Below are 26,860 nucleotides of genomic sequence, written 5' to 3' on the forward strand. Positions count from 1 at the left end.
CGTTACAAGTCAGAACTATTAAAGACTTACACTTGTTGAAGTCCCATGTTGGATTACAGCATCAGCTCTCCCAGAACCCCGTACGAGTTTAACTCATATGCTAATATCTTATCCCACCAGCAGATCTTGCTCTTAAAAACACTGAATCGGTAGAAAAGAAAGAATCCCTATATTGTGGAACTAGAGGAGATTACACCCTAGTTAAAACTTAATTTTATTTGTATATTTTAAAATAAAACTGTTTGGAGTGAACCATAAATGCAGGACAAAAAGCTAAAATAAAATAAATTAAAAGAACGGAGAGGTGTGGTGAGGGTATTAATAGGATAATGTATGTATAGGTCCTATTATAAATCTTTATTAACCCTTCAGATGTGTATGGGTGTCTATATATGTCATAGAGGGTAAGTACAGTTGGGGTAATGATATACCTCAAATACCTAGTATCCAGTCCCAAATGTAGGCTGAATGGGATAAACTATACACTGCCAGTAAAGAGGTGATAGATATATACTATATATAACCAGGTACTACTAACAGAGTAGCCATATGATAGCTCTGGCATTATCTATGTAACAGCTTCTTGCACACCAAATGTAGACATATATATAGTGTTTTAACAGACTAACCCCAAACTCTTAAAAACACTGGGCTGCACTGGGCTCTGGGGATAGTTCCATTTTAACATCCCGCACACTTCATATTTCAAACGCGTATATCTCCTGAAGGCAGCACCAGATTTAAAAAATAAGTGTTGTAAGGGGCAAGAAATTATCTCTAAAGGAAATTACAAAAAAAAACGCGACAGCAAGAAATGATGAGCATGGACTGCCGCTTAAAGAAGCAACCTGTGCTGGTTGAGAATTCCCTTTCAGAACATCGATTGAACTGGGCGTCTCCCAGAGTAGCACTATTTCTTACCGCCGGCAGACTTTGGGGTTCAAGAAACATTCACCTTTCATACAGCAACATGTTCAGGAACTCAAAGGGCAATAGACAGGAAACTACTAGCTAGCGAGTCTGTGGCCTAAAAGACGACTCATTCTGGTTGGCTGAGAGTAGGACACAATAGATTAGGTACCAAAATCCATCATTATTATAGAACAAACAACTTGTAGTTCCAGGTTGGCAGAAACGTTTACAATATTAAAGAAGCAATTTGTGCTATTAGATCAAACGTTCGTATTTAACAGTGACTGAATTGGGCGTCTCCCAGAATGGTACCTGGTTATGATACCACTGGCAAAATTACCGGCTCAAGAAACATTCACCTTTAATACGGCAGCATTTTCAGGAGCTTTAAATAGACATAGACAGCAAACTTTTAGCTATAAGATCAGTGATCCTGACTCGGCTAATGTCAATCTTGGAAGATGGAACATGTTAACTGTTTAAATAATTACGTCTCTCTGGAACCAGTCGGTCCCCTGATCTAGAATACCACCTTCTCTTGGGGACCTCCAGTTAGTAACGAGACAAATAAAAGACCATTAAATGGAAGGATCGTTGCTTTAATTACATTGCTGTTTTACTTGCCTCGTGCATCCACAGAAAACAAATGTACATTCGAAACATTAAAACAGGTATACATCTTGGTCCGCAGTGAAACACCCGAAATAATTTTGGACGAGTGCAGTAACAATGCTTCTAGCACAATGTACTGAATGTGATGAACACTTCATTAAGGGCCTTGGTACAGTTCAGGTTTGTACAACCAAAGCCCAAGTGTGCAGACCATCGAGATGAAACCTCAGTGCAGCTTTGGGTGTCCAAAATGACCATGAATTGTTGTGACACCCTTATAACATCACTCATCTATAATTCAAATATATACATTGCATATACACATTATGGAATGGGCACGCTATTAAACAAAGGCCACGTATAAAAATGGCAGGGCATCACTCATTAAATAACACGTAACCTTCAAGTTATGCAACAGCAGAAAAACGGATGTTTAATAGCAATGTGCAAATCAACTGTAAAATAATAAATAAATTAAAAAAAACTATAAATACAATTGGCTGCTATAAAATTACATGATTAGAAATACCAACCCCTAAAAAAAAAAAAAGAAGCAAAATACTGTACCTAAAGATACTGAAAAATTAACTTTGCAATAAAAAATCCTTTTATCTTTATTATCACAAGCTACAAGCAGGGGTGCGCAAACTTATTTTCATGCGCCCCCGTCTCCTCTCCGGCTCGCGCCCCCTCCCCCCACACGGCCCCGGCGTCAAATGACGTTGCGGGGCCGTGTGCCGTCACATGACCCCGCGGTTGCCATGGAGACGCGGCGTTGGAACGAAGGTAAGTAAACCAGTTACAGAGGCCTCACGCGATCCCAGCATTTATTTTAAAAGCCTTCGGGGAAGCGCGGGGGTCCTCTAACACCCGCCCCCCCCAATCTAGTGCCCCCTCTTTGCGCACCGCTGAGTTACAGTATCATGGGTTGTTCAAACTCCTTCCTGAAACCCTCACTAATAAAGAGAATGCTTTCATCAATTAACAAGGTACGCATGTTCAATTTTCACAGTTCAGAAAATGTGATATGTGGAATCGAACCTGCTTTTCCCACTTGCAAAGCCTTTGAAATGACAGTGTTGATCAAAATTGCTTGGCGGCCACATTGCACCAGTGATGTGACCGCTGACTACCGCAGCACTGATGCAAAAATAATAAATTGGTGAAATTCTTGCAGGTGTTCTGCAAAAAATAAAAAGGATTTGCGTAATCATTTCTAAAAGCGCTAAATTTGTATTTTCCGCAAGCACCTGCAAACATTACACAGACCCCCATTACCAAGTGCTTTCATGCAATATAGAAAAAACATTAACAATTATTTTCCTCAACGCATTAAAATGTGGATTTCGAGTCCCAATTTCTGCTTTACATATTAATGTAAGAGAGTGTGCACCTATTTATTGCAACTCTTGATTAAAAACTCCAAAGTCAAAAGATTTTCCTGTGATTGAACCTTAAAATCAGTGGTTGAAGTAGTTTATAAGTAGTATATGCATACCTCCTGTACGGGGTGCTGGTAGCAGCTCTGCAGGTTTAAATGTCCCGGTCACACGGGCAAACAGGAAGACGCAAGCGATAAACCGCCATTTAAACCGCCATTATGATAACCCCTACGAGCTTAGCCGGAGCTGAAACCAGCACCCCCTACAGAGAGATATCTGCAATTCCATAATTGTGGAAATATACACACACATTTTAAATTATGGTGGGTGAAAAAGGAAACAAGAAACCTCCACCGTTATTTGAGAGAGAGATAGACACATATACATACATACCGTGTTAGCCAAGCTTAATAAATCAAATACCGTTCTGTGGCTAACGAAGCTTAATCACAGATCACATTCCAATATGCACTTTTTTAAAGTAAAAACCCTTTTTTGGCTTCATTCATTGCAACATCCCCGGAAGAAATCAGTGTATCTCGAGAGCTCGCACAATACGTTATATGGCTCTCTTTTTCTTTCTGATCTTGGAAATGATCAGACAATGGATTCCACTCCATTTCTGATTTACAAATATATGTTCCGTTATGGCTCCTCAAAAATCTGTCACTGCTAGTAACTGGGTCTCCACAAATCTCCGCGACAGTGGATTCATGCAAAGAAGATACTTTGCCCAAAATAAGGTGGCTTCCTGCAGAACTGTATGAGAAAGGACATTAATGTAACAGATGGCACATGACAGGTTTACATCCTTTACAATGCATTGTAAAGCATTGTGCTGCAGTATCCTTCAGCAGGAAAAGGGTTTGTAGGAAAATGATGCGTTTCCTATAGCACACAAGTTAGAGTAAACTCATCGTAATTATGTATGAGCAACCAAGCATATTAATGCTCTGCATTCTAAATGCAGAATGAGTATTACAGTATATAAATAACTTGCTGCAATCCAAAATACACAGCGATTCATTGCAGCTTAAAAAGGTGCATGCAAAGGCTTTTTTTTTTGTAAATAAAATGGAAGCAGGCGGTTTCTGGAGCTGAACAACCTTAATTTCAGCTCCAAGGATCCCCTAGTTCCCGAGATAAATAACAGGAAAGGTGAACGAGGCAATGTTGAAACAAAAAGGTAGAGTGGCTTCCTGGGCCGCCAGCAGAAATCATGGGACCCAGGACAAACATTTTAAGCAGGGCCCCGTCCCCCCCATGTCGGCGGTATTGAAAGGCGCCGCCCCCCCCCCCCCCCCTAGCCAGCGGGCCTGGGAAACCAAACCTGGCAGACCCCTCCTGTTGGCGGCCCTGGTGGCTACTCATTGTGGGACTAAATATGCAGTACGGTGTAGCCCAGTGGTAGCTAACTTCCGTCCTCACGAACTACCAACAGGTCAGGATTTCAGAATATCCCTGCGTCAGCACAGATGGCTCAATCAGTGGCTCAGTCGAAGTAGCAGGGATATCCTGCAAACCTGACCTGTTGGTAGCTTTTGAGGACTGGCTAACCCTAGTCTAGCCACACTGCTCAATCTTTTAAGGTGTGTGGGTGTTAGAAACCATGGAGCTTGGGCTATATAGCCAGAAGACCGCTCATGGCACCTTCATTAGAATGGGCTACACGGTATTATCCAGTCTCGGAAGGTGTTTTTGCATAGCACCGCTTAGTAAATGAGCCTTAGTGTCCAATTAACATTAAAGCTGCAGTCCCCACGATTAATTTTTTTCGTAATATACCTGAACCAGGTATATTATAAAAATGCATTTAATACATTTAAATTATTAGTTTGCTTTTTAAAATGTCCATTTTAATTTTTATATCATAGGTAACCAAAAGCGAATAATTTGGACTAGTTGTCAAATATCCAATACCAATGGGAGCAAGTAGACAGCATTCAAGTGTAAATAAATTCACTGATACACGATTAACGGTTGAAAAAACAAAAAACAAAAACAAAAAAAATGTATAAAACAAGTTATAGAAAATGCAAATTCCTTTACCTTATCTTATCATATGGTCGGGTGATGCTTGGTTATTTTGCGTCCCCGTTAGAGATGTTCGAAACGGTCCAAAACGCAGTTGCCAACGTTTAAGCGTTTCCCCCCACAAATTCTTACCTAATAATGTTGCCATTTCGGAAGCTTCCAGTAAAATATTGCCTGACAGTGAGCGAAGCATGGTGTGTGCCCTATATAGTCGAATTAGGCGAATCGCAAGCACATTTTGTCTCAATAAGAGAATCCAGCGATTTTAAAGAACTTCGCAAATTAGCATTTTAACTCTGAGGGTCAAAGCCCCTCCGGCACTGAGGTCACGTCACTGCTTTCAACAGTGGTCATGTGACCGTGGCAGCCACTTTCTAGGAAACGGGAGTCCGCCTCCCACAGGACAAAATTGTGTCCTGCTCTCCATGACATGATGTATCCCGGAGGAAAAAAAAAAACACACTCTTTGGCCATGATGTTGTCACTATGCCTTGGGGCACCCAAAGGGTTAAACGAAATGGCAATTCACACTTTAATGCTCGGCTAATTACACAAAAGTGCAAATTTTGCATGGTTCACAACTTTCCGCAAATGTTTCTCACATCTTATCCCCATACCCTGAATATACAGTATTTGTGCTTGGGCAGTGCGAATTGAAGTACAATTCTAGTTGGTAAATGGGAATCTCTAAATTTTGGCTGTAAACTGAATGCCAATTGGTCAGCTTTTATTTGTTTAATTATCTCTTTCCAATGGTAGTGGGGCCAGGAATTTCTGTAATAAGCCATTAGCTCCTCTGGAATTAAAGATTTAAAATGAGAACTCATTTAGAAGAAGCTACATCATCTTTGTAATCTTAAAATGTGTTCAACAAATCATGAGCAGAGTCAACAAGGGTTTACTAAACCAAACGTTAAAGTCTGTTTTACAAAGTGCTTTTGTCGCTAAGCATTTCTATTTGAGACAAAAGAGCAAGCGGTGAAAAGAATACATGCCATTAATCAGCGCTATGGAAATAGTCAGCCAGAGGGCAAACAGATTGACTTCGAAGGGAAGGGAAGACCAATTATACCGTTGCAGAAAATACCCATCTTTTACTTTGCAGTGGCTCCACATCTGTGGTTATAGGTATTCCGTTTGCACGCTATGGAGATAGCTCTGGGCTTAGCGGTCCTTTCATTGAGACCTTCATTTTGTCAGCATGGCATAATATCCGTAACTCAATCAACAGGTCAAAACAGCACCTTCATCTTGCATCTATGAATATTACTTCCATGTAAATCTCACATCAGCAATTGTTAATCATGCTTAGGACTCTGAGCAACGCTGACATTTTATAACAGGTCTGCTAAGCAATCAAAGACCCATATTTGATGGACAATGTATTTTTTCAACCGCATCTACTATGTAACACTATACATTTACTTAGTGGTGCTCCTGTACACGACACCTTCTGGAATCGGATACCATCTTACAGCTGAATGGTGTCTGGTGGAAAAAAGCACTGCTTAGTAAACATGGCACAGATGCATATAACACTGCTTGACAGAAACACGTCGTCGTACCACATTGCTGATTTGGAGGAGGTGGGATTTAACCCTCACTTTTAACTGGTTGCCTTTCAAGCCTATTAGCTTCTTCTCGCAGGCTCGAATACCACTCAAATGGCATCACTGGAATGATCCCCCGGGTGCGCTACATGCTTCCTCACTTTATAACACTACCGACACTAATAAAGCTAGTAAAAAAGGTGCAATCCTAGGTCGCCGATCGAAAAAAAAAAAAAAAAGCCTTTTGTAAACAATATAAAAACAAATAATTTTGCTTCTTTGGAAATTAAATTACAAAATCGAGTTGCTTAGGGCCCTCTAAATGGGGGAGGGTTTATCAAACAAGTGGGGTTTTTTTTTACGTTTCAAAGACACAAGCTGCTTCCTCATGTTTGACATCAGCGATGCAGCCTGCTTCCTCTGAAGATGCAGATTATATATTATCAGGGGGTTTCCCCACCAGTTCTTACGTAGTTTAGTTTAAATGCAGGACACAAAATAGCAGGCTGTCCAGTTATGTTTATTTGCAGGCCAAGGCCGTGATTATACCCAAAAACGCGCGCGGCTCCAAAACAAGTAGCTTGCATCCAATGACAGTGCTCATACCGCAAGCGACGTACTGCAAAGCGGACAGCTGGAGAAGAGACTGAGAAATTTGTTTTTTTTCTTGCACCGGCCATGTCACGTGAGCGGTTCAGCCAGAGGGCGAACCGCTCACGGCCACGCCTCCTCTGATCTCTCACCCCGGTATAATCAAGATGCTGCTCGGCGGCAGCACTGGGTGACGTCACAGCATAGCGCTGCCACCTTGCAGCACTTGGTATAATCAAAGCCTAAGCTGACTTGCAACCTCCCCGGCAACTGAAGCTGCACAGGGACCAAGTCCATGCAATATGCGGTAACACCACTACCGATTCTCCAGCCTCAGACGCCTTCGCATAATATGCACCTCCAATTCTTATGAGGGCAAACTGATGTGTGTTGGTCGACACCTTAAGGCGGCGGACATAGTGCACGCGACGGAGCACGCAAAGCACGAACAAATGCATAGAAGTGCACCACTCTGGCCATGTGATGCGCGACGGGATTTTGAGCAGACAAAATGTTTTGTTTTTTCAAACGTCGGCCGCATCCAGAGAGCGTTTCCACCAATGAGGGAGAACCAGCCTGCTGACGTCACGGCCACGCCTCCCCGTCACGTGACTGAACAAAGTCCACAAATCGCTGAGGCGACAGGGGCGCGCGCCTCCTTGCGAGCACTATGGCCGCAGCCCAAGGAATACAGGGAGGTGGGGCTGATGGCCTTGTGTAATTGATCCATTATGATTTGCTTTTACATTTGCTCCAAAAGACAAATCAATTAATTGAAAGCTTATGAGAAAATGTAATCTACTTCTTTTGATCTCCCAAAAATACTGTGGGGACCAAACTGTAAATTGGCCTTGACTTTTACATCTGTTGAAATGAACCGATTCATGGCCTGAAGTGCGGTGGCACTCTGACCACTTGAGTAGTGATCATCTTGTTGTGCCTTCCGATGACGCAAACGGCTCAGATCGCGTTTGTCGCTCCTCTGAGCCGTCAACGTTATCTACCCTAGAAAACAAGCAACAATATGTTGACGCTCAGTGAACGTTGTAAGGGAGACTGGAGTTCCAATCCTTCTGGTGTCCAGCGAACACAAGAGCACTAAAGGGATTAAACGACATTGCATACACGCAGTATTCTGTGCTACTTCTAGTTGGCAGGGTTACACTTTGTCCACAGTCCAATATAACCAACCACCCATTTTTTGGGTGCCACACCCCCGTTTTTCGTAATATAAAATAGACACACACAGAATGTGAAGGCAGATCAGAACCACTTGGCCCAACTTGTCAGCCCATTTGATTCTTGGTTTTCTTTCATATTTATGTCTATCCCAAGCATTTTTGCATTCCCCTACTGTATTAACCCCTAGCACCCCTGTTCGGAAGCGATTCCACAAATCAGCAGCCTTTCTGTGAAGTACTTCCTCAAATTTCCTCTTAGCCTGACACCCTACATCTCCGGAATACATCTAGTTTTCGCCTCTACTCCATATTCAGTGGCAGTTTGGAAATCAATCTGAGGGGTCATTTAAAAAAAACAAAAAATACCTTGCTACCAGAGTTAACATTTATGTGTTACATGACCATTTTCCAGATTTTCCCACTTATGTTGATAAAAAGGAGACCTCACCTTGTATTGTATGTCTTTATTTATATAGCGCCATTAATGTACATAGCGCTTCACAGCAGTAATACATGTGGTAATCCAATAAATAACAGATAATATAAATAACAGATCATGGGAATAAGTGCTTTAGACATTAAGGAAGAGGAGTCCCTGCTCCGAGGAGCTTACTGTCTAATTGGTAGGTAGGGAGAACGTACAGAGACAGTAGGAGGGAGTTCTGGTAAGTGCATCTGCAGGGGGCCAAGCTTTATGTGCCATGTGTTCAGAATAGCCACAGTGCTATTCATATGCTTCTTTAAGCAAGTGTGTCTTAAGGTGGGTCTTAAAGGTGGATAGAGAGGGTGCTAGTCGGGTATTGAGGGGAAGGGCATTCCAGAGGTGAGGGGCAGTCAATGAAAAAGGTTTAAGGCGGGAGAGGGCTTTAGATACAAAGGGGGTAGAAAGAAGACATCCTTGAGAAGAACGCAAGAGTCGGGATGGTGCATAGCGAGAAATTAGGGCTGAGATGTAGGGAGGGGCAGAAGAGTGTAAAGCTTTAAAAGTGAGGAGAAGAATGGAGTGTGAGATGCGGGATTTGATCAGAAGCCAGGAGAGGGATTTCATGAGGGGAGATGCTGAGACAGATCTAGGAAAGAGTAGAGTGATTCTGGCAGCAGCGTTAAGGATAGATTGTAGGGGAGACAGGTGAGAGGCAGGAAGGCCGGACAGCAGGAGGTTACAGTAATCAAGACGGGAGAGAATGAGGGCCTGAGTCAGAGTTTTAGCAGTCGAGCAACAGAGGAAAGGGCGTATCTTTGTTATATTGCGGAGGAAAAAGCGACAGGTTTTAGAAATGTTTTGAATGTGAGGGGCAAATGTGAGAGAGGAGTCGAGTGCGACCCCAAGGCAGCGTGCCTGGGCCACTGGGTGAATGATCGCAGCTCCAACAGCAATGTGGAAGGAGGTAGTAGGGCCAGGCCTGGGAGGAAGCACGAGGAGCTCTGTCCCAGCCATGTTGAGCCTAAGGCGGCGGAGGGCCATCCAGGATGACACAGCAGAGAGACATTCAGAAACCCCGGTTTGTACAGCAGGTGCAAGGTCGGGTGCTGAGAAATATATTTGTGTGTCGTCAGCACAGAGGCGACAATCAAACCCAAAAGATGCTATTAGGTCACCTAGAGAGAGTGTATACAGAGAAAAGAGAAGAGGTCCCAGGACAGAGCCCTGGGGCACCCCCACAGAGAGATCAACAGAGGAGGAGGTATTAGCAGAAGAGACACCGAAAGTACGATGGGAGAGGTAGGATGCGATCCAGGACAGAGCTCCGTTCCGAATGCCAAGAGTATGGAGAATGTGAAGGAGAAGAGGGTGGTCCACGGTGTCAAATGCTGCAGAGAGGTCGAGTAATATGAGCAGAGTGTAATGACCTCTGTCTTTGGCAGCACGGAGGTCATGGAGCATGGAGGCCTTTTAAGAACTTGCTTACTGTGAATGGGCCACAGCAAGAAATCTCAATCCCTTTCTTCTTCACATCATTTCCCAGCTACCGAGACCAGTGTGGCTGAAAATAACCTCCTACTAACGTAACGGTAAGACTATTTTTGTCAGCAGAGCTGAAGGCCCTTCAAAATGAGCAATTGCAACTGAATCAGCATATGTGACAAGGATGCCCTATCTGGTTTACTGTGAGGAGATTTGCTCAGTACTAAATAACATATCAGAGAAAAAGCAACAATAACCGCTATAAAGCGGGAAGGAGCACTGTATTACTATAAATTGCACATTTCTGCAGCGTAACAGGTGAAATGTTCCTGAAGCCACCAGTAAAAAGGAAATATGATCGGCTAACAAGGATAATTTTCAATTACGATTGCTAATTACTAGCTATGTAGCTTTGTATATTGCTTTTCAAAACACATACATACATACGTGGGATTCAGCCGGTTCGCACTGGATCAAGCAAACCCGTTACTAAAATTTCACAAGTTGGCCGAACCGGTGCTTAATTCTCTTACCGGCGGCCGGCGTCTACCAGCATCTTTTCCCTGCATATCTTGTCAATATGGCCTCGCGGCGCAAGAAACACACACACACACACACACACACACACACACACACACACACACTTTTCTCTAAATACTGTCCAATGTGCCTTGGACAGAGAAAACCCTAATTTTTACATTGCTGTAGAGACCCGGACCTCTGTTATGGAGCAATCACATGATGCAAGCAGGTCCAGGATGCCAGAAACGTCAATGGAGAGCATTACACTTCCGTTTCGATCAGACTGGCAGCTCCGCTGAAACGATCAAGGGCCCACGACGTACCAGATACGTTGTTATGGCATTGTCAATGTTTATTACACACACTACCCATAATCCCTGCCTTCTAAGCCACAGTAATTAAAGGAACCTTCAACACTTTTTTGTCCCTATGGGTATTTAGTGTGATAGTCCTGGACAAAAGAGACCTAAAAACAAGGGCATGTTAAATAAGTAACATGTAGCCAATTTTAAAAAATTAATTTAAAAAAAAAAAACGTAAAAATAAATAAAATCAGACAAGTTTAAATATGTTGAACTTTGAACATTTCAATTGCAAACAAAGTGCTTTGGAGAGGAGGGTTTTATGCAGTGTGTTTTGTGCCCGTTTGCCAGTCCTCAGAGTCCCAGGAAAATTGTTAACATTGCTCTGTCTTGTTGTTTGACTAATGATAGCTTCTGTTAGCAAAGTAATTAAGATGCTGACATGTGAATGCAGTGTTCCTGTCGAAATGTGATACATGTTCAGTTTTCACAAGATAAGGAAGGGTACTTCATAGCAGCAATCGTCCCAGAAGTCTCTAAGAGTTTTAACGTATATAATGTTAGTATCTTGTCCCCTGAGCATGATCATTTACTGTTAAAAATTATGATTTTCTTCATCGATGGTGTCTGAGCAAACCGTGGTAACCTTTAGACTGCAATGGCCACCGGGGAGAGCTTCATTTTGACATCCTGGACAGATTTCAAACGCTTATATCTCCTGAATGCAGCATCAGATTTAAAAAAACAAAACCGTGCTCGCAAGGGGGAAGAGGAGATCTATTAAATTAAATAATTAGAAAAAAAAAGAAGGAGTATAAAGTACAACATAACAATCCGTGCAGAGTTCTGATTTAATAGAAGGGATAACAAAATAATGATCTGATAAAGTGTAACTTCCACCTTATGGGAAAAAAATAACCATTTTCATCAAACACAAATGTAGTTTCACTTTATAGATACAAGTTTCTAAGTCTGTGTCTATAGTACTGGCTACAACGACATGTGACGTCACAGCTACCAAAAATTGCTGTAGTCAAAAGAATAAGATTTACAGAGACAGCCGCACGACGTGACTGGCAGCAGCCAATCACATAGCCAATTGCCGCTAGCGACATCTCACATCAGTGTGCAACTTTTGCTACAGCGACGTGATGTCACGGGTAACGTCGCAGTCGCTAGTACTATAACGCAGCCCAATACCGTTTAACTGACAAGAGGTTTAATACTTTTTATACAGCCATTTACATATTAGGGCTAGGGTTGCTCAAATCCAGTCCTCAAGACCCCCCTCCCAAGTTCAGGATATCCCTGCTTCAGCACAGGTGGCTCAATCAGTCCCTGCTTCGGCACAGGTGACTCAATTAGAGGCTCAGTCCCTCTGTGGTGAGGCTGGGATATCCTGAAAACCTGACCTGTTGGGGAGGTCTTGAGGACTAGAGCACCCTTTATTAGAGAAAATGTGTATTTCCACTTCTGAACTATGGTGGTTATTAATTAAAAAATTGCAACAGTGCCGATCAGTGTACGATCACACTGACAGACCCATTGAGAAATGGGGACTTCCGTGCCCCGAACGACACCATTGCAGTTTTCAGTAGGAGCGTCTTGCACATTTGGTCCAGTGTATATTGCAAAATGTACACAAGACAGTTATCTTCAATGATAAGCAATTTTTCTATTTCTATTACTTAATACATACACCATCATGTGTGATATATACACACAGCTATGAATGATTGTTAGATACACAACATACACTTTTCTAACCATGCCCGTTACAAAATGCAAAACAAACGCTAACCATCAGCGTGAGCCAATGTACAGTATCACACTATATGAAATACAGGACTGTACAGTACATGCAGTCACAAAGAAGGAAAGAACAGCCAGCGGGAACGGAACAAAAACAATGAACTCAAGGCTTCAGAAGCACTTTATCAGCCGAGCTGTAAAACAGGAAACCACTATAGGAAAGGAGCCGCACAGCTCAGCTTGACAAAAGGAAATAGGAAGACCGCCTGACTGCTGACCTGCAGCTACATGCTTCTTCAGCCCCACAGCTCATGCATATGATGCTACAAAGGGTTGATGTCTCTGCCAAACCAACGTTAGAAGCAGTCTTAATTTACCACAGTTCTTTAGAATCTGAAATATAGCCTTTTACAACCAGTAGTCACACACAAGTAGCAGAGCTTCAACTTTTGCAGTGTGTGGACACACACACACACACACACACACACACACTACAGCCTATGATGTACGATATATAGTCTGTGATGAAAGCGCAAAACAGAAGAAACCAATTGTGCAGTCTGTACTACAAAGTTTTACTGATGACAGAAAAGACAAAAACGCACTCACAAGATTACACAGGTAACAAAGCTTATCTGTGAGACGCTGTAGGCCCCCTCTCCAGTTGGTGGGCAGGCTCTCCTCTGCAGTCATATTTAAAACCAGGGACAGAACATGAAACACAGACAGAGCTCACTGCACCAAACACCGTTATACTAAAGGGGTCGTATGGTGGTTGTGTGCAACCAGGGAGATAGACAGAATGTCAGAGAATAGCGGTTTGTAACTAGAGAGTACTTTCCACTAGTAGAAATCCCTATTATTGGTGCACAACAGACCATAAATTATATAGGTCCAATGATGCTCACATTGAGTCTGTTAAAAACTCAAAATCAGAAGTAACAACCACACCGGCAATGAGACTACTTTGATGCGGTGTATGTATACAGTATAAATAACAACACCGCAGGTAATTATCCCCTAGGGTTGACTAATAACCACCCTCTTACCCCCCAATTCAAGATCTATTAGTGTCAATAACTAGAGCTGCTGAGACTTTGAGCACTAGTGTACGCAATACCTAATACCAAGCAAGGAAACCATTTTTAACTTTAATCGAGTATGAAATATTGTGTAGACATTTGGTCTTAATAAAGTGTAAAATTTTAACAGACTCAATGTGAGCATCATTGGACCTATATAATTTATGGTCTGTTGTGCACCAATAATAGGGATTCAATATGAGCTTGTAGGGGTTCTGTGTATTTTGCATATTCTCCTCTGCAGTCAGCTGTGGTGAAGTCAGGAACAAGTATCCCTGCTTAACAGGTTTAGTGGAATGGTGTGTATTGATTAGTTTAATCTATTAGTATGCCAGCATGTACCTTTTACTACATTTCTATTGGAGTGAAGTAAATGGTGATGACGCTTAGCTGGCACTTTAAATGCGAGCCCCGACTGACGAAGTACGAAACGCGTTTGGATGCATTTTGGGCCCCACAGCAATCCATAATCAAGTAGGGAGCCTTTTTTTATTTTTAGCCTGGCGGCTTCCAAATGGTTCTCTATTTCTCTGGCCCAGAATTGGAATCTAGTGACTGCATTAGTGTAGGAGCCCAACACAACGAGAACGTCGCTCATCACATTGCATTTAAAGCTTAGCGATGACAGCCACAATGAACTAGTTTGTTTAGAAATATGTACACAGCGATCCTAGGTTTACATCCCAGACAAGAAAATACCAATGCAGAAAAACATTCAAGATGCAAGATTAAAGTTCAACATTTTACATTTTCTGTAGTCAGAGGGAGAAATAAAAAACTGCTAATGTAGCCAAAAAATAAGCAAACAGGCATTGACGACATTTAACACAGCAATATGCACCGATTGTTGTTATTTTTGTTACTTTGTAGTAATATATGTATTTTTGCCCTTTCCAATGCTGATTTTCATTTTGAAATCTGATGCTGCCTTCATGAGATAAGGGGGAGGTTAAAATGGAAGCCCAGTTCAGTCTAAAGATTACCATGGTAACATCAGTTCAACTCTCAGACTTCTGGGGGAGATTCTAAGGCTGCGGTCCCAGTGCGTTCTGTAGCAGGCGCGCCCGGCGCGGCGCGTGCACAGAGCTTCATCGCAGATCGCGGTCCCGGGAGAGTTCGCGATGGGAGGGGGCGTGGCCATGACCTCACGCGGCTGGTTCGCCCTCATTGGCTGAACCGCCGGTGGGAGCGTGGCCACACCTCCGTCGCAAGTTCCACATATACAATTTTTTTGTGTCAGAAAACTTGCAGTACAGCGCGGCTGCTAAACGCGCGCCGACGCTTGTACTGTGCCCGGATAGATTTGGGGGCGGTGCTTATGCGCACAGCACACGCCTCGCACTGGGACCGCAGCCTTAGACATTGGCATTTCAGCAGGTTTTATAAAGACTTCACCTTGATAAAAGGTCCCACAGAGGTATAAACTACAGTACTCCATTTTATAGCACGAGTGCCTGATATATATTTCTCATATTGATATTTAATTACCTGAAGTAGACACACTATATAGCAGTACCTGCTTAAAATAACCCCTATAATAGGAAACTGCTACTAATCTATTATTGTTTGGGATTTGGCACCATAACTATAAAAACCAAAAATAATTAAGGTTTTAAAGTCGAAATATTAAAAAAAATGTAAAAGAATGAGGATTTTTTTACTTTGTGGAATATATTAGTTGCGTTATTGATGCAGTAAAAGTGCCATATTTCTCATTGTCACTGTCACCATGTCCTACCTTTTATTTTGACATGATTGTCAGTTAACATGTAGATGTATTACTACTGTGAAGCGCTATGTACATTAATGGCGCTATATAAATAAAGACATACAATACAACAAGAGATTAACCTCCAAACCCCCTTAAAGCTCAGTAGATCTCCCCCTTTATGGGTGTTGTTTACCAAGGTTATTGACTGCATGTCTGGGGCAAAACCAGTGCAAGTTACAGCTGCATATTTAGCAATGAAAATTAATCCTATTGAAAGCAACTGAAGATTTTGTTAGATAAATCTAATACAGTTCTTTTGCGCACACAAACAAAAAAAACCTATGCCTGTATCTTTGAAGCCCTTTCACTGTCCTCAGAGATGTAAAACAGAAGATAAATAGCAAGTTGGTAGCATTTCCATGGGTTTAATCACTGGTTATAATGTCATTCAGACCATACCATTAAAAAGAAACAAAACAGCATTCTAAAACTTAAACTAAATGTATTTAATCCCATAATCATGTACATTAAAGGACTTTGGGGAAACCCAAGGATTTGCCTGATCCATATTAAATATAAGAGCCGTAGTTCAGGTTTGACACCAACCTAAAAAAAGATGCAGCAGTAATGAATAGGACTACAGGCATACCCCGCATTAACGTACGCAATGGGACCGGAGCATGTATGTAAAGCGAAAATGTACTTAAAGTGAAGCACTACCTTTTCCCCACTTATTGATGCATATACTGTACTGCAATAGTCATTTACGTGCATAACTGATGTAAATAACACATTTGTAACAGGCTCTATAGTCTCCCCGCTTGCGCACAGCTTCGGTACAGGTAGGGAGCCGGTATTGCTGTTTAGGACGTGCTGACAGGCGCATGCGTGAGCTGCCATTTGCCTATTGGGCGGTATGTCCTTACTCGCGAGTGTACTTAAAGTGAGTGTCCTTAAACCGGGGTATGCCTGTACAAAACATCTAACTCCTTAATGATCAAAAAACACAGATCCCTTTGCCAAATACCAACAACGGTGATGGCTGTGTGGCAAGTGCCACAAATGAGGCACTTTCTGTCACTGAAAATGTGTAATCGCTTTTACTATGGTTTTTGATCTTGTAATATTTCAGCACCTTTGAATGCCTTGGAGCTGCTCTACCTTAGATTCGGTATAACATTTGGGTACATGATTCTGATCAACGGTTAAGATCATGATAAAATGGTCAGTGATGTTGTCTCTTCCAGCAACAATGTATAAAAGTCCTTGGCGACACATCCAGTACGTGAATGAGAGGTGTTTTTTAGCTGAGTTAGGGGAGGAGTTATTTCTTACAATGTTACAAAACGATTGTATCAAAGATTGAGCCTCTAATCCAGGAGTACGCAACATTTCCCTCCCGAACCCCAGCTCCAAATTACGCCGTGGGGTCAGGTTGCCATGTCAACGTGACCCCGCAGCATCATTTGACGCTGGGTTACCATGGCGACGTGTCGCCGAAGACCAGGTAGGAGAAGTTGCAGAGGCCTCGCGGTCCCCCAGCATTTCATTTAAATGCCTTGGGGAGAGTGTGCGACGTTTGTAACAGCCGTGCCCCCCAGTATGCACACCCCTGCTCCAATGAACACTTTATATTTTCCTTTCTGTTGAATATATGCAGCAGGATTGAAGTGGTGCTGTATCCCCCTGGATATCACCTGTGGTGTCCCGCAAGGCTCTGTTCTGGGGCCCCTACTCTTTTCAGTGTTCATTAATGATCTTCCCACAGCTTGTAAGGAAGCCTCAATACACATGTATGCAGATGACACAATCCTATATGCACACAGCCATAGCCTCTCTGACCTTCAACACATACTTCAGTCTGACTTTTTGAGACTCGAAAACTGGATTTCCCAAAACAAACTGTTTTTAAACACTGACAAGACTGTAACAATGGTATTTGGGACCAAGACTAAATTTGTAAAGATTCCAGTGACTGAGCTCCTGATTAGAACCAACGCTAACACCACCCTAACACCTGTCACTAGTTTTAAATACCTGGGCTTATGGTTTGACTCCCACTTAACATTCGGGATGCACATTGATACCCTGACAACCAAGACCTATGCCAAACTAGGGGTACTTTACAGGAACAAATCCTCCCTAAGTCTCCTGGTCAGAAAGCGTATTGCACAGCAGATGCTAATGCCAATTATTGACTATGGAGACATAGTATATGGCTCGGCTCCTCAAACCCACCTTAGCAAACTTGACACCCTCTACAATTCAATTTGTCGTTTTGTTCTCCAATGCAACTATAACACACATCACTGCGAAATGCTCAAAGAACTAGATTGGTCATCACTAGAGTCTAGGCGCAAATTTCACCTTTCCTGTCTCACCCTCAAATACTTTCTGGGCAAGCTACCCAGCTACCTGAACAAGCTCCTCACCCCTACCACATACAGCACCTATCACCTGAGATCAGACTCCAAAAGACTATTCATGGTCCCAAGGCTCAACAAAGTATCCGGACGTTCCTCCTTCTCTTACCGTGCACCCCAAAACTGGAACAACCTACCAGAGACTCTCATATCCACCACCAGCTTAAGTTCTTTCAAATCTAAGGCTGTCTCACACTGGACACACAATCTGGTCTGTAACTGTTTCATACGCTCATAATATATATTTTCTTTAACTGGCTTGAAGGGTAAGAGGTTATGTTGTCTATTTTAATGAGAACGGTGAACGGATCTGTCAAAAAATTGTTCTGTTTGTTAAAATCCAGCCAGCAACCAGAAAAATAGTATTATTTTCAAGAGTAATCTCTTAGGCTGAGTCCATAGAAGGCACGTCCGTGCTGAGCCGTGCGGACGCTCCGCGCTGAGCCCCTGCATCCTCCATGAGGATCTCTTTAGAGGGGGCTCTCGTGAGCGTCCGCAGGCGTGCTGAGGCGCTGGATTTCAGCCGACAGCCAAAACTGTTTTTCAGAGCGCTGTCGGCTGAAAACATCCAATCAGCGCGGAGCAGCGTCAACGTCACGGCGCCGTGACGTTGACGTCGATGCGTCGCGGGCGATTGGCCCAGCGACGTCACTGCCCCGCCTCCCTCAGTCTCCCCCCGCCTCCCGATCGCGCCCGCTGGCTCGCCTGCATGGGCATGAAATCGCGCAGATTTCAGCAGGCGAGCTTCAGCGTTAGCGCGCCTCAACCCTGCTACCCCCTCTATCGCCCCAGCCTAAAGCTTCACATTTCACCCCTAGGGTTCAAAAATGTTTTTAAGCCACATTTTAGTTTATACAGTAACTTCATTTCCCAGTAGTATGTTTAAAAACGAAATGGATACTTCATATCATTTCATGGAAATTTCATATAATTCAAATCATGGAAATTTCATCTCATTAATATTACAACATAAATATGCATACACCAACCCTACAGTATGTTATAGTTAGGACACAATGAACTTCAAATGATTTTTTTAAAATTCCAACAGCAATCATCTGGTGACTGTGACATTCAACTGTTTTAAAAGAAAATTAAACAAAATCTAGATTTCTACATAAGTGTTTTTAATATTTATGAATATTGGTGCAAATACAACGGTTTATACAGCTACTGAGAAAAATGTAAATATGTGTATTTTTTTATTTCAGTACAAAATACAATCAAAACATCTCCCAACACTTATTTTTATTTTAAATAAATGACCCTCAGTTTACTGTAAATAAACAGAATAAAAAAAATAATAACTTAGTATATACATGCTGTCAAGTTGAACCTGTTTTCGTTAGCTCGACAAAAATGTTTTTTAAAAAAAATACAATTATTATATAAAAAGGTGTAAACAAGATCTGTGTGGGGCTGCGCTTACAGTGCCGGCGACGCGACGTCAGGCTACGGTCGCTGGAAAAATCAAATTGAGACGTCTTCCAGCGATCGCGACCAAGCCGTCACGCCGTTGTGCTTACTATAAGCGCACGCGACTGTGGCAGTGCATTTGTTTTGACACGACGTCGGGTCGCTGTCGCCGGCACTAGGAGCGCAGCCTAAAGGGTTTATAGAAAGAGAGGATACAATAACCTCAATAAAATAGGACTAATTATTCTGATTATTTTAGACTTAAAAAGAGAACTTGTGCGCACATTCACATGCTCAGGTTATTTCAGGGTAACACAACCCCCCGTGTGCCCGCAGCAGGGGTGCATGCCATACTCACTCCGCATCCTGCATCTCTGGGTCCTCAGTGCTCATCTTTGCAGGACCGTCCCCGTGAATCATGACATCAGGGCCCTGCGGGGTGATATAAACACACACAAAGCACGGTACGGGAGCGGCCCTGCTCCCCTCCGGGGATCCCACACTCCCGCTGCACGGCCTCCACTCCTGCCACTTCCCCAAATTCTTGGCTTAAACTGAAGGGTGGCCACCGCGCACACGTGGATGGGAGTTGTAGTCCGCCGGCCCGCTTCCCTCGCATCCTCGCCCACCACGTCGAACTACAACACCCAGAGGCACCAAGCGGCGCGCATCACGTTAGAGTCTTACCTAAGGGGCGCCCCCTGCCGCTGACGTCTCAGCAACGTTCCTAACGGTTTGTTACGAACTTACAAGTGCTTCGGGGAGTGACGTCAGCGGCTCTCCGAAGTTTCCCGAGCAGAATGTGACGGATATGCCGAAATAAGCCGAGGTGTAGAATGATGTACATGTCCTGTATCTATGTGTAGAAATGCATACAATTAGCCATGGTTATAGGATCTTGTAGTTAGGTTTTAAATTCAATTATTTAATTGCTACACAGGGAAAACAATAAAAATAAAACAGAGTGGTGTCCCTTTGATCCTAACAGAAATCTCATTACTGTATGTCTTTATAAGACTCAGTCATGCTAATAAAGCTTTAGTCGCTTTCATTTGGGGGGGGGGGGGGAGTAATTAATTGCAATATTAATTAATTTGTGTATTCTTTACCCTAAGGCCCGGGCCATGGTGCCTTTGCCCGCGCGGAGGCGTGCAGAGGCTGTGGGAAAGCGGGTTCTTTCCCTGGGCATGGTCGACGAGCCGTGGGGGGCGTGCTCTGGGGGCATGCCTATGGCGTCACGGAGCTGGTTCGCCCTCATTGGGCGAACCACTCAGGTGACCGGCCTGTCGCGCCAAGAAATCAGTTCAAACTGATTTCTTGCGCAACGCGCGCCCTCTCCCGCATCCGCGGGCACGCACGCCGCATGGACGCGAACACTGCCTTAAGGCAGTCTGTTCATGGTCTGCGGTACCATGGCCCCAGCCTAAGATCACCCAGTCATTACCAGTGAGACTCTCCAACATATAACTGTGCCCAGGACATACTTGAAAACGAGAGCTAACTCTCAATGTATACTTCCTGGTAAAACATTTTACATTGAACCCCATTCATTTCAGCTCCGGGGACCCTCTGCTTCCTGAGATACCTCCTTATGGGGTGCCTGCTCAGGTTTAAAGCCTCCGGTCACATGGGCCAATAGGAAGCCGCTTATGATGGCCCATGTGATGGGACAGCTAAACCTGAGCAGGAGATACCGGCACCCCCTAAGGAGAAAAGTAGCTCAGGAAGCAAGGGGTCCCGGGAGCTGAAATTAACAGGGTTCTGCTCAGGAGACCCTCTGCTTCCTACCTGGGGGACGGGCATTTTTTGGGGAGGTATTTTTTTTTGGTTTGGGTGCGTCCTTAATAGTGCTTGCCTAGGGCCCGGGCCATAGAGGGGTGAGGCGATCCGAGCCGCGCTGACGCTGAGGCTCGCCTGCTGAAATCTGGGCGATTTCATGCCCATACAGGCGAGCCAGCGGGCGCGATCGGAGCCGGGGGGAGGTGGTTGGAGGCGGGGCAGTGACGTCGCTGGGCCAATCGCCCGCGACGCACTGACGTCGACGTCACGGCGCCGTGACGTCGACACTGCTGTGCTGTGATTGGAGGTTTTCAACCGACAGCGTGCTGAAAAACAGCTTGGCGCTCGGCTGAAACCTCCATCTCGTTAGCACGCCTGCGGACGCTCGCGTGAGCCCCCTCTCAAGGCATCCTCATTGAGGATGCAGGGGCTCAGCGCGGAGCGTCTGCACGCCTCAGCACGGCCTGTCCGTCTATGGACTCGGCCTAAGGAGGGAGGCACATACCCTAGGAAGGAGCCTGCTTCCAAGCAACATCTATGTAAGTTTAACAGGGCCCAAAACATGTACAGGCAGTCCTCGTTTTACAACGAATGGCTTATCCAACGCTATGCAATGCATACCTATGTTCATTTTTACAACGCCAAAACGGCTTATCCAACGCTCTTACGACGCTTTGCAAAGTTGTTTATGTGTATATGATATATATTATACTATATAATATATTATATTTTTATATTATATTATATATTATGTAATATTATATATATAATACAGTATATGCACTATATACTTTATGTGTATGCTGCATATCTTATTGTCTGCGTAAAATATTTTGTGTATTTTAGCATTAAAAATGCCTTCAGGAACGGAACCTTTCATTTAAACAGTGTTCCTATGGGAAAACGTGTTTCGCTTTACAACGCTTTACAACGTTTCGCTATCCAACGCCATTTTGAGTAACGCATTGTGTCGGATAACCGAGGACTGCCTGTAGTGTACCTGCTGTATAGGTACAGTTGGAGGGTGGCTTATGCAAGAACATGTTGAACATCATCTGTGACATCAGCTAGAGAAAATGAAACCCATCCCAAGTCTCAGCTCGCCATGTTTATATACCAACTTTACAAATTCTGTAACAACATTTATAGGTGTTAGATTTGTGTAAAAAGGCATCAATCATCCAGACGCAACCATATAAATATGTCACTGGTGTAACCCCCCTCCTAAAGGGTTACTAGAAGGTTTAAGTGCATCGGGTCCCACCCTGTGTTGCCATGGGATCTTGACGTCACAGAAAGTATATTAAAGAAGGGGAAGGTTCCTGGAGGCCCAGAGGAGAGGAGCCTCAGGGAGAGTACATAAGTAATGTTTATAAAGTAATAGCACTGAACAGGCCTACTCAATCCACCAGGTAAGCAGATAGGGACAGTATCTTTTTTAGATAAGGTCTCCAAGAGAAGGAATGGGGGCCTGAATTTTTAAGGAATACAGAACACCACAATGGCCATAGATTTGAACTAATATTCCTCAACCTTCTATATGGAAGTGGGAGTTCCTATACAGGCCAAAGGTATCGGGTCACGTAGGAAAGACCCACCAGGATTCCTGTAGGGGCCTAGAGTAGTTGGATGAATACTGATCATGATCCCAAAGCACCAGGGCCCCACATCTACGTAGAGCAACTAAGTAAATGTACAACCATTCGAGTATTAAGAGTGGGCACTAATGGAAGAACCATATTCACGTCTGTCTGATATATAATACAGTGCAACATTGCCAAAATGTGTATGAGCGGTTTCTATGCTTGGGAACACGAATAAATGACAGTTGTACTACAAAAGTTCCTGGCGCCCATTATTATACATCCTTGCTACCTCATAGCCCAGCCGCCTGAATCCAGCACCCTGAGTCAAGGTAATCCATGTTGAGTAGTCAACCTTTACACAATGATGTAAACTCTCTAGGAGCCTGGCAGGGAGGGTTACACTGGTACACATTCACTGTGGAGGGATTGCCCATTTAAACCTTTTCAATCCATTGGGGTCATTGATTTACAAGTCTCTAGGACTGTTTCCCAACCTCAGAGACTTTAAAGGTTCAGAGACACAGGTGGAACATATAGTAACAGGAAAAAGTGAAAGGAGGACATACGGATGTAGTAAGACTCATTGTCCCCGGTGCCGCGTTCAAAGAAGCTAATGTCTGCAGGACCAGGGAGAGTGTCTCCAGCGATCTCGCTATAGGAGATCCATGCTCCGGGAATGGGACCCACTGCAGCATTAATCCTAGGGTGCCACGACCACTGTGGTAGCGGCTCAGAAGGCACTTAGTCTTGCTACATTTGTACAATGACCAAAAGAGATAGTGACAAAGTGAAAGGAGGCCATATCCATTAATTAATAACCCTTTTAATATAATTCGAAAAGTAAAAGCAACAATCTTGTCTACTGTACTTGTTTTCCTATGGAGCTGAACCGCTTAACTCTGGGGACCCCTTGATTTCCGAGAAATGTACCTTTACATTGTCCCCTTTTGGCAAATCAAATGTAAAAGGTAAATTGCTCTGGAGCTGAGAATAGAGAGATTCAGCCCCAAATGACCCCATGTTCAGATTAGAAAACAAATTTTAAAAAAATGATGTGGGGGGGAATGCTTTTTTAAATAAGATTTTTTGAGATCACAACTTTTTTTAAGAGCTAATCCCTCTTAGGCCCGGGCCATAGAGGGGGGGAGCCGTGCTGCACCGCGCTGACGCTGAGGCTCGCCTGCAGAAGCTGTGCGATTCCACGCACATACAGGCGAGCCAGCGTCCGCGATCGGAGGTGGGGGGAGACTGAGGGAGGCGGGGCAGTGACGTCGCTGGGCCAATCGCCCGCGACGCACTGACGTCGACGTCACGGCGCCGACGTCACGGTGCCGTGACGTTGACGCAGCCCCGCTCTCATTGGAGGTTTTCAGCCGACAGCGCGCTGAAAAACAGCTTGGCGCTCGGCTGAAAACTCCAACGCCTGCGGACGCTCGCGCGAGCCCCCTCTCAAGGCATCCTCATTGAGGATGCAGGGGCTCAGCGCTGAGCGTCCGCACGCCTCAGCACGGCCTGTCCTTCTATGGACTCGGCCTTAGAACCAAAGTGAACTTTTTAAGGGTGATTGATGCCATTTTTACCAAAATCGGACACCTATATAATAATATTATACTGTATGACAGCTAGGTCATTGTAAATAGTTTTTTTTTTTTTTAAGTTCGTTTGTAAACTTGATGGGCTGAAAATTGTGAAGGGTTTAATTTCCCCTGGCTGCTCCTTTTGTGTGATATCAATGTATCTTCAACAAGAGTTTGCAAAGCCACAACACCCTCACAACACCCTCCCTTCCCTTTATTGGTTCTCTGATAAGGACGTTGTGGGCATAAGGGTAAAGAAAACACTTGAACTACAAACACTTCCCCATTCAGATGCCCCTAAAAAATGCAATATATCATTATTTTTTCAAGACAGGTATGTGCGGTTGCACTTTTAAACCTTGATCAGCTTGCTTTGTGCACCATTTATAGATTGTGGGTTCCAAAGTCAAAAGGTTTGGGATTCACTGCTCTAGGAAGTAAATGTAGGCATGCTACAACTTCTACGTTGGCCTTAACCTTCTGACCACAAACTTGTGAAAGCATTCATCTGTTTGAGTAGTAGGGAGAAGACTGATTTGAAACACTGATAGTAAAGTAGACAAACCCTGTTAATCTTTGATTGCCCGAAAGTCTAGCAGCATACAGTATTTTCTGACCCCACTGCAATGCTATTGCAGCAATCGCTTGTCCCTTGTTCTGAACGGACGAAGAAGTGTATCTCTTCCATTCTCCTGTGTTGGATATTTATGACCACCAGAAATTTGGGGTTACCGTATCAAGGAAAAAACAAAATGCTGTAATTAAATTTACATTTATTTGTGTAACCCATTCCTGCCTGGTTCCTAAGGAGTCTACATGGGATAGTCTTTATATATTTGGTTTCCTCTGTGTATTACCTTATCAGGGTGCTGGGTCCGTGCAGCTGGGTGGTAATGAAGAACGGATGGGTGCCAGGAACTTTGTAGTTATGAACAAGATTGCATTTATTAGCCGGTGCTTACAAACACAAGTTCCCCCGGCTGCATTTCTGCAGTCCTGGGGAGGCACAGTTTTATAACAATTTAAGTAGTTGCTTGAACATACAAGATAAACAATTCCTCATTGTGGATACTTTCCTAATATCTTCTGGGTCCATGCTTGGACTGCCCCTTTATATCTTTGGTCAATGAGACCTTGGGTTCTGTAACTTTCTCTGCCCATCCTTTTGGTAGCGCTTTAGTGCTGTGATGGCAGAGGGTGTCCCTTACTATTTGGCCCTACCTTATACTCCTCTGGGGTGCTCACAGTGGGAGGGTGTCCAAAGATATACATTACTACTCTTCTAAGAGTCCCACAGTTACATTTGGGGTAACTCCTAGGGGACACAGGCCTCCCTGCTGGAAGCCTGTACTTTCTGACTACAAGGGCAGAAAATTAGGGCCATCTCCCCTTTCCTAACTATTTACAGGGCTATATACAGTGGTCGACAAATCACCAAAAAATCTACTCGCCGAACAAAAAAATCTACTCGCCACCTAGTACCACACGTGTGCTGCTTGGGCCAATAGGAGGTCGCCACGATGTTAAATCCACTCGCCCGGGGCGTGCAAATGTATAGGTTTGTCGAACACTGGCTATATATATATATATACTAGCTGAGAGACCCGGCGTTGCCCGGGATGTAAATGCGTAATAGGTAGTATTATTTATAAATTGTGGAACAATAGGTGACTGTTTGTTGTAAAGGTTGGATAATAATATTGAAAAGAAAGATGGAAGAAAATGTAATACGATGTTGTATAAAAATGGTTTATTGTAACCACACCACAGTACAATGTATATTTTGGTGCCATAAGTGATGTAAAAATGTGAGGCGTGTGTCCTGCTAGGGTGTGAGGCGGCAGGTGGCGCGTGGGTTGTGAGTGCTGTCTGCGAGTGGGGGTCCTGCTAGGGTGTGAGGCGGCGGGTGGTACGTGGGTTGTGAGTGCTGTCTGAGTGTGGGTCCTGCTAGGGTGTGAGGCGGCGGGTGGCGCGTGGGTTGTGAGTGCTGTCTGCGAGTGGGTGTCCTGCTAGGGTGTGAGGCGGCGGGTGGCGCGTGGGTTGTGAGTGCTGTCTGTGAGTGGGGGTCCTGCTAGGGTGTGAGGCGGCGGGTGGCGCGTGGGTTGTGAGTGCTGTCTGTGAGTGGGGGTCCTGCTAGGGTGTGAGGCGGCGGGTGGCGCGTGGGTTGTGAGTGCTGTGTGTGAGTGGGGGTCCTGCTAGGGTGTGAGGCGGTGGGTCAGTGATGTCGGTGCGTAGGGGCGGGAGGCAGCAGGTGTGTGTGGCAGCAGGTATGTGTCGAGTGTGGCGGGTGTCTGTTGAGTGCATGCAGCGGCTGTGAGGCGGTGGGTGAAAGGCAGAGGCGGCCGGAGTAAGGGCGGGTGAAAGGCAGAGGCGGGGGTGGGGAGGCGGTAAGGCGGGCAGGAAGGCGAAGGGCGGCGGGAAGGGGAGGAGGGGGTGGAGGAGGGGGGCAAGGGGTGGAGGAGGGGGGCAAGGGGTGGAGGAGGGGGAAAGGGTTAGAGATGGGGGGGGGGAAGGGTTAGAGGAGGGGGGGAAGGGTTAGAGG

The 26,860-nt window shown here is 44.3% G+C and overlaps 1 protein-coding gene across 5 annotated transcripts in view; it reads right to left on the reverse strand.

Annotated features, from left to right (window-relative positions):
- The window catches only part of BNIP2 (BCL2 interacting protein 2), a 54,809-nt gene extending 34,865 nt beyond the window's left edge, over positions 1–19,944 (reverse strand). For 4 of the 5 annotated variants that reach the window (XM_075575892.1, XM_075575891.1, XM_075575889.1 and 1 more), the window contains exon 1: positions 19,735–19,944. In XM_075575892.1, the coding sequence (XP_075432007.1) occupies positions 19,735–19,796 (62 nt within the window). In that variant the 5' untranslated portion in view covers positions 19,797–19,944. The remainder of the gene's footprint in view (positions 1–19,734) is intronic. The other variant, XM_075575890.1, reaches the window with a different exon arrangement.
- Between the last annotated feature and the right edge of the window lie 6,916 nt (positions 19,945–26,860).

Source organism: Ascaphus truei, chromosome 18 (assembly GCF_040206685.1).
Source record: "Ascaphus truei isolate aAscTru1 chromosome 18, aAscTru1.hap1, whole genome shotgun sequence".
NCBI classification, from domain to species: Eukaryota; Metazoa; Chordata; class Amphibia; order Anura; family Ascaphidae; genus Ascaphus; species Ascaphus truei.